Here is an 8,296-nt window from a genome sequence, read left to right as displayed (position 1 = left end):
GGGGGGGGGGCGGGGCTTCTGTTCACCCCCTCCTCACCTGAATTGGGGTGTAATGGAGATTTGAGGGGATATCCTATTTCACCCCTTCCCATCCAAACTCGGGGGGACAAGGTGGGGCTGCAGGGCTGGGAGTGAAGATTTGTGGGGGCTCCCATCTCACCTTTCCACACCTGAACTGGGGAGGATAAGGTGGAGCTGGAGGGATGGCAATGAGGATTTGGAGAGGTCCCACCTCACCTCTCTCCCCTGAACCGGGGGGATGTGGTTGGGAGCAGGGATTTTGGGGGCTCCCCATCTCACCCTCCCCCTCCCTTCCCACAGGAAGATCCCTCCAGCCGTCGTCCCCGCTCTTCACCTCCCCGCAGCGCCCCCCAGCCCCGCTGCCCCCCTTTACGGCCCTGCAGCCCCTTCCCCGCCCCTCCGGACCCTCTCGGCGGCGGGGGGCTGCCGGGTCCCCACCAGCCTCACCTACACCGTGGGGTCGCCCCCGGCGGCGGCCGCCTGCAGCCAGCCCGAGTGCGGGGGAGGGGGCACGCAGTCCATCACCTCCCCCCTCCCCGCCAACACCCCCTCGCCCTCCTTCAGCAAACTGCCCCCCAGCAAGGCCAGCAAATCCCCCCGGGCACGGGAGGCGCCCGGCGGGACGGACGCGGAGCCCCGGCCCTGGCAGCCCCCCCCCACGGCCGGCAGCCCCCCCTACAAACGGACCTGCTTGGGGGACAGCGTCAAGGGCAAAAATCAGGGCTTGGCTCCCCCCGGCAAGACGAAACTCACCCCCCCGGCTTCGCCCTCCATCGCCATCCTCAACGGGACCCCGCGGGTGCGCCGGCCGCCCCCCGGCCAGCCCTGCCGTGCCCCCCCCGCCGCCCTGGACCCCCAAACGCCGCCGCTGCACGGGCTGGGGCTGGGGGGGCCCCCCCGGGGGCTCTCTGAGGACGAGGTGAAGAAGCGCAAGAACGCGGCCACCTACTGCCGAGCCCTGAAGGCCAAAGCGCCCCCCCTGCCCGGGCCCCCCACGCCCCCCGGCTCCGGCAGCTCCGGCTCGGGGGGCTCCCTCCGCAGGAAGAAGCCGGGGACACCCCTGGGCTTCGAGGAGAAGAGGAGCGCCCTGAAGGTAGGGCTGGGGGGTGGGGTGGGTGGTGACCCTGGGGAACCCCCCTGAGGGTCACTGGGACCAGCAGGGATGGGGAACGCTGGGATTGGGGTCACTGGGCCCTGAGAGATGCCCTGTCCTGGGGGGGACAGCATGGGCTGGAGGGGGGCGAGCACCGGGACACTCTGTCCTGTGGGGGGACACTGTCCTGTAAGGGACACCCTCTCCTGTAAGGGACACCCTGTCCTGTGGGGGGACACCCTGTCCTGTGGGGGACACCCTGTCCTGTAGGGGACACCCGGCCCTGTGGGGGGACATTCTGTCCTGTGGGGGACACCTCCCTGAGGACCCCCCAAGCCTGGGGACACCGTGGGGCTCCCCTAAGCCTGTGGAGGGTCCCTGTGGGTCCCCTGTCCCCAGTGTAGGACTGACTCGTCCCCTCTCCCCCCTGCAGTCCAAAGCCCATTAACAGAGGGGTCACCGGGGGCCCCCCTGTGTCCTCCCCACCGGGAAACGCCAGAAAACCGATGAAGAGGGAAAAAACGATCCCAAGGAAACACGAAGGAAAAATCCCAAACTTCCAGAAAATACCTCAAAACTCTCAGTTCTGTTCTCTTGCTGCTAAACCAGCCCCGGGAGGGGGGGGCGGCCCTGGGGACCCCCCGGACCTCCCGGGCCCCGTCGGCCGCGGATATTTATAAGAAACGGTTGTTGCTGTTTTTGTTCTTTTTGTAAAAAAAAAAAACAAAGAGAAAAAAAAAAAAGAGTTGTGTGGTGGAGAGTGGGGGAAAGAGAGTGCTGGCGGTCCATGGTTTTGGGGGCTGGGGGGGCTCAGTGGGAATTATTGGGAGGCTTGGGGAGTGTCACTGGGGAGCTGGAAGGGGTCACTGCAGCTGTTCAGAGTGTTGAGGGGCAGTGGGGTACTGGGGGCTTGTTGGGGGGGCTGTGGAGGGTAACTGGGGAGCAAAAGGGGTCTTTGGGGTGCTGAGGGTGGGCAGGGCCCCATAAGGGTCTTTGGGGGGCTGGGAAGTGGTCAGTGGGGTCACTGAGATTCTCTGGGGTGCTGGGTGGTGGTAAATGGGGTCACTGGGGTGCTGGGGAGGCTCGGTGAATGGATGGGGGCATACTGGGGACCACAGGAGATTTTGGGGGTGCTCAGGGGGCAGGTGGGGGCTCATAAGGGTGAGTGGGGTTCATTGGGGTGCTAGGAGGCTACAGGGGACCATAAAGGGTCTTTGGGGACTTGGGGGGCAGTGGGTCATTAAGGGGCTGGGGAGATCAGTGAATTGCTTCGGGGTGGCCTCAGTACAGCGGGGAGGTCCCGGGAGGGTCACTGGGGGGCTGGGGGGGTTAAAGGGCAGGTACTGGGGACCACAGGGAATCTTTGGGGTGCTGGACAGGCATGAGGGTCATTGGGTGCTGGGGGTGAGCAGGGGCTGGCCATAGGAGGGGTTCAGAAGCCCCTCCCAGCACAGCGTGTCGGGGTCAGAGGGACCCCGGGTGGGCACACTGGGGTCACCGGGGTGCCTCCCCCTGCCCCCCTAACTCACCCCCCGATGGGGTGCGAAGGGCAGCAGGGCCCCCCACCCAGCCTCACCCCGGGGAGTCCCCCAGCACTGTCCCCTGTCCCCAAACAGGAGATTTTGGGGGTGCTCAGGGGGCAGGTGGGGGCTCATAAGGGTGAGTGGGGTTCATTGGGGTGCTAGGAGGCTACAGGGGACCATAAAGGGTCTTTGGGGACTTGGGGGGCAGTGGGTCATTAAGGGGCTGGGGAGATCAGTGAATTGCTTCAGGGTGGCCTCAGTACAGCGGGGAGGTCCTGGGAGGGTCACTGGGGGGCTGGGGGGGTTAAAGGGCAGGTACTGGGGACCACAGGGAATCTGGGGTGCTGGGGGGGCATGAGGGTCATTGAGGTGCTAGGGGTGTCATTGGGTGCTGGGGGTGAGCAGGGGCTGGCCATAGGAGGGGTTCAGAAGCCCCTCCCAGCACAGCGTGTCGGGGTCAGAGGGACCCCGGGTGGGCACACTGGGGTCACCGGGGTGCCTCCCCCTGCCCCCCTAACTCACCCCCCGATGGGGTGCGAAGGGCAGCAGGGCCCCCCACCCAGCCTCACCCCGGGGAGTCCCCCAGCACTGTCACCTGTCCCCAACCCACCCCCAGGGCAGCAAGGGGACATCCCTGGGAGCCCCCCAAGGGCGGGTGAAGGCTGCACAGGCACGAGGGAAACACGTTTATTTTGGCCAAGGCATCGGTGGGCATTGCCCGGTGCAGGAGGGGAATGTCCGGGGTGGGGGCACGGGGGACACAGGCTGGGCTGGCATGGGGACACCCATGGGCACCCATGGGAGGGGGCACCCCCTTTTTGGGGTGCAGGAGCCCCCGGCTCCCACCCCCTGCGGGGGAGGGGGCTCTGCTTGCAGCTGTGGGTTGCAGGGGGTCAGGAGGTGTTGGGGGTTCCCCAGGGGGTTGACACACCCCCGGTGTCCCCATGGGGGTGGCACATGCTCCCCAGGGGACTCATGCTTGGCCATGCACATGCCAAGGGGGCAGGGGGAATGGGGGGGCCGGGGCTGCAGGAGGGGGGTTCTGCCCGGTGCTGCCGCTCCTGGGGGCTCACAGCTGTGTGTCACTGTCCCTCAGTCCTCCAGTGCCTGGTGGGGCTGATGCCCTGCAGTTGGTGGCCACGCTGTCCTCACAGAGACGTGTCCCTGGGGTCCTGCGGTGAGCTTGCAGGAGACAGCAGCCATGCTCAGTCCTGAGAGGTAATGGCGGGACCCCCAAAAACGAGGGACACGGTGGTGGGAGTCTGACCATCCCTCCTGCCCAGGGACAGCTCACAACAGGAGATTGTCCCCATGGCGTGTCCCCTCACACCCTTGTCCACTGCAGTCCCCCGGTGACCTTGGGAGGGGCCAGGGATGATGCTCAGTCCTGGGGGGTGATGGTGGGATCCCCAAAAGCTGGGGACACAGTGATGGGTCCAGCCACCCCTCCAGCCTGGGGACAGCTCGCAGTGGCAGTGGGGACACGGGATGTCCCTGGGGACTCCCCATGGCGTGTCCCCTCACACCCTTGTCCCTCGCAGTCCCTCAGTGCAGGGGCCAGGGATGATGTTCAGTCCTGGGGGGTGATGGTGGGACCCCCAAAAGCTGGGACATGGGGGGGGTCTGGCCACCCCTCCTGCCTGGTGACAGGTGACAGTGGGGGACTGCCCCATGGTGTCACATCCTTGTCCCTTGCAGCTGAACAGTGACCTGGGTGCGGGCCAGCAGTGATGCTCTGTCCCGAGGGGCAATGGTGTTGCCCCCCAAGTTGGGGACATGGCAGTAGGGGTCCAGCCACCCCTTCTGCCCGTGGCATGTCCATGGGGAACAGGTGACAGCAGCAGTAGGAACACAGGATGTCCCAGTGGACTGTCCCCATGGTGTGTCTCCTCACACGCTGTGTCCCTCACGGTCCCTTGTGACCTCAGTGGGGGTGTGGGACGATGCTCAGTCCTGGGGTGATGATGGGACCCCCAAAAGCTGAAGCCATGGTGGTGGGAGTCTGGCCAACTCTCCTGCCCAGGGACAGGTCACTGTGGTGGGAGACTGTCCCCAAAGTGTGTGTCACATCTTAGTCCCTCACTGTCCCATGGTGTCGGTGACCTCGGTGGGGCCAGCAGCGATGCTCAGTCCTGGGGTGTGATGGTGTGACCCCCCAAGCTGGGGACACGGCAGTGGGCGTCTGGCCACCCCTCCTGCCCAGGGACAGCTTGCAGTGGCTGACACGGGGTGTCCCTGGGGACTGTCCCCACAGCGTCCCCTCACACCACGATGGGCGTGTCGGAGAAGACGGAACTCACCGAGTCTGGATCCGACACCTTCCTCTGCGCCTTGGGGCCCTGCCGGGCGGGCAGCGGGGGGGTCCCCCCGCCCTTGAACCGGCCGTTCTGCCCTGTGCCAGCGCTGGAGGCCATGTGGGACCCGCAGGGCTCCCCGGTGCCCCCGGCGTGGTTCGGGGTGGTGCTCAGCACCGAGGAGTTGATGCTGTCGTCGCGTGGCGCCGGCGGCTTCTCGGTGCCGCGGCAGCAGCAGCAGCGGCACGGGGTGAGGTACAGGTAGATGAGCACCAGCACCACGCTCAGGATGCAGCCCACCAGAGTGGTGTAGGCCGTGTTCAGGGTGTCGTGGGGGCCGTGCAGGGTGAAGTTGTGCACCAGCAGCTCCACGTAGAGGGTCTCGTTGAGGAGGGGTCCGGCCACCCAGCAGGAGTAGGTGCCGGCATCCTCAGGGCGCAGCGCCCGCAGCTGGAGGCTGCCGTTGGCCAGCAGGACCACGCTGCCGTTGCCCCCGTCCCCCAGCACCCGCTCCCCGCCCGGGGTCACCCAGTGCCGGCTGCGCACGCCCTGCCAGCGGCTGTCACAGCCCAGCGTCACGCTGTCCCCGAGGTGCGCCTCCAGCACGGCCTCCCGTGCCTTGCTGCAGTTGAGAGGCGGCTTGCCCGCCAGCTCCAGGATCTTGACGAGAGCGGTGGCTCCGGGCGGGAAGCAGCGCAGCTCATCCTGGAAATCCTCCACGGCGCTGAGGTGGCGGCGGCGGCCGCGGTCCAGCAGCTGGAAGAGCAGGCAGTCGCAGGCCAGGGGGTTGTTGTGCAGGTAGAGGCGGTCGCGCAGCCAGGCGGGCAGCGCCTGCAGCTCGCCCGCGGGCACGGCCCGCAGCCGGTTGGCCGACAGGTCCAGCAGCGCCAGCTGCGGCAGCCGGGAGCCCTCCCGGAGCAGCTCCAGCGGGAAGCGGGCGATGCGGTTCTGCCCCAGGTAGAGCTTGCGCAGCCGGCCCAGGTTCTCGAAGGCCGTGCGATCCACCGTGGCGATCTCGTTGTTGTAGAGCAGCAGCACCTCCAGCTCGCCCAGGTCGCTGAACAGGTTCTCGTCCAGCGTCCGCAGGCGGTTGGAGGACAGGTCGAGGTGGCGCAGGCGCGGCACGTGGGCGAAGGCCTCGGTGGACACGAAGGCCAGCCCGTTGTGGCTCAGCAGCAGCGCGTGCAGGTGCGGCAGCCGCGCCGGGGCCCAGTCCGCGCGCAGCCGCGTCACGTTGTTGTGGCTCAGGTCCAGCACGGCCGTGAAGCGCGGCAGCGGCGCCGGCACCGCGCTCAGGTTGGCCTGAGAGCAGCTGAGCAGGTTGGAGGCGCAGACGCAGCGCGGGGGGCAGCTCCCGGCCGCAGACCCCCACGGGGACAGCAGGGACAGCGCCAGCAGCAGGGACAGCACGGGGACACGCATGGCCACGCACTGACGGGATGGTGGCATGACGGGGACAATGCAGCGTGGAGAGTGGGGGGGGCTTCACATGGTGTCACGATGTGGAGTGGCTTGGTCACCCAGTGTCACTGCACAGGGTGGCTTTCAGTCACAGCAGGTGCCAAGCTGAGGGTTCACCAGGTGTCATGGCTTGGTCACTTGCTATCACAGTCCAAGGTGGCTTTGGTCACCCGGTGGCAGGTGCGAGGCTGGCTGATCACTTGTCACAGTCCAGGCTGGCTTTGGTCACCCAGTGTCACAGCACGTGCCAGGCTCAAGGCTCACCGAAGAGTCATGGCACAGCGTGGTTTGGTCACCCGGTGTCACAGCACCTGCCAGGCGTGGGGTCCCCCCGGTGTCACGTGCTGGTCTGGCTGCTCACCTGGTGCCATGGAGCTTGGTGTCACAGAGCTGTCATCAAGTGCCGTGGCATGCACCCAGCATCACTGCTGGGGCAGCTGTGCTCCCTCGGTGTCACGACATGGAATGGCTTTGTGCCCCGGTGCTCCCCCAGTGTCACGGCTAGGGGGGCTCGCTCCTGGGGTCACAGGGTGTCCCTGGGTCACTGCCCACCAGGTCACGGTGCAGGGTGGCTCTGTCTCCACTGTCACGACATGTCCCCGCTGTCACGGCCCAGCCGGGGCACGTCTGGCCCGGGTCTCCTGCTGCTCCCCCCGGCCACGCTCCCCCCCCGCCCCCGGTCCCGGCCGTGCTGCGGACGGAGCGGCGGAGGATGCTCGCTCGCTCCCTCCCTCCCTTCCCCCTTCCTCCCGGGGCGTTACCGGGGCTGGACTCGGGCCTGGACCGGGGATGGGGTCGGAGCGTTACCGGGCCCGGTGCGGCGGCGACCGGGCAGGGCCGGGCCCAGACGAACCGAACCGAACAGAGTCAAGCGGAGCCGAACCAAGCCGAGAGAAGCCGAACCGAGACGAGCTGAGACGAGCGAACCGAGACGAAGGAAGCCGAGCGGGCCGCGCCGAACCAAGCCAGGCCGAACCGGGCCGGGCCGAACCTCCCCGATCCTCCCCGAGCTCAGCCGATCAGAGCCGAGCCCGGCCCGAACGCGGCCGAACCTTCCCGATCCTGCCCGAGTTGAGACGAGCGGAGCCGAGCCTGGCCCGAACGTGGCCGAACGGTTCCGACCCGGCCCGAACGCGGCCGAACCGCCCCGATCCGCCCCGGGACGGGGTCTGGGGCCGGCCCGGTGCGCACGGCCCGTCCCCATTGGCTGCGGCAGCTCCGCGCTCCGCCAATGGCGGCAGCGCGCGGCTTAACCCGCCCGGCGCCGCGGCACCGGCACGGCCCGGGCCGTGAACCAGCCCCGGGCCCGTGTGTGCCACCAGCCCGTGTGTGCCACCAGCCCCGGGCCGTGTGTGACACCGGCTCCGTGTCCGACACCAGCCCCGCGTCCGACGCCGCCCGTGTGTGACACCAGCACTGTGTGTGATACCTGCCCGTGTGTGACATCAGCCCGTGTCTGACACCAGCCCCGGGCCGTGTGTGACACCAGCCCCGTGCCCGACGCCTGCCCCGGGCCCGTGTCTGACCCCTGCCCCATGTCTGCCTCCAGCCCCCGGCCCCATGACCGACCTCGACCCCATCTCCCGGCCCTGTGCTCGTTTCCCTCCCCAGCCCTGTGTCCAACCCCGTCCTCATCCCTGTCCCGGCTCGTGCCCACTCCCCTCTCCATCCCTGTTCCTGTCCCCATCCCATCTTTATCCTCATCCAACTCTCCTTCCCCAGCTCCTTCCCCACCCCCATCCTCATGGCTCTCTTTGTTCCCATCCCTATCCTGTATCCCTATCCTCATCCCTATCCCTGTCCCCTTCTCCACCATCCCAATCCCATCCCCATCCCTATGCCCCATCTCTATCCTCACACTTATCTCTCCCCTATCCCATCCTCATTCCCATCTCTGTCCTCTA

General features: G+C 67.4%; 2 protein-coding genes across 2 annotated transcripts in view; one reads left to right on the top strand and one right to left on the bottom strand.

The window, feature by feature from the left end:
* ATXN7L2 (ataxin 7 like 2) overlaps window positions 1–1,757 on the top strand; it is a 6,116-nt gene extending 4,359 nt beyond the window's left edge. Inside the window, exons 9-10 of the mRNA XM_041422727.1 lie at window positions 322–1,114; window positions 1,548–1,757. Coding sequence (XP_041278661.1) covers window positions 322–1,114; window positions 1,548–1,562 — 808 coding nt within the window. The 3' untranslated portion in view covers window positions 1,563–1,757. The remainder of the gene's footprint in view (window positions 1–321; window positions 1,115–1,547) is intronic.
* A 1,227-nt stretch (window positions 1,758–2,984) lies between these two features.
* AMIGO1 (adhesion molecule with Ig like domain 1) lies at window positions 2,985–6,525 on the bottom strand. The gene has a single exon (XM_041422731.1). It carries the CDS (start codon window positions 6,378–6,380, stop codon window positions 4,899–4,901), a length of 1,482 nt encoding a protein of 493 aa, XP_041278665.1. The 5' UTR covers window positions 6,381–6,525; the 3' UTR covers window positions 2,985–4,898.
* Window positions 6,526–8,296: the final 1,771 nt, after the last annotated feature.

The sequence above is a fragment of the Onychostruthus taczanowskii genome, unplaced genomic scaffold (assembly GCF_017590055.1).
Source record: "Onychostruthus taczanowskii isolate IOZ18803 unplaced genomic scaffold, ASM1759005v1 scaffold74, whole genome shotgun sequence".
Lineage (NCBI taxonomy): Eukaryota > Metazoa > Chordata > Aves > Passeriformes > Passeridae > Onychostruthus > Onychostruthus taczanowskii.
Note: the sequence above shows the minus strand (reverse complement) of the source record. Positions and strands in the feature narration are given on the sequence as shown.

Excerpts from the sequence above, each read along its gene's own strand:
- AMIGO1 (XM_041422731.1), bottom strand. The coding sequence starts at position 6,380 with ATGCCACCATCCCGTCAGTGCGTGGCCATGCGTGTCCCCGTGCTGTCC.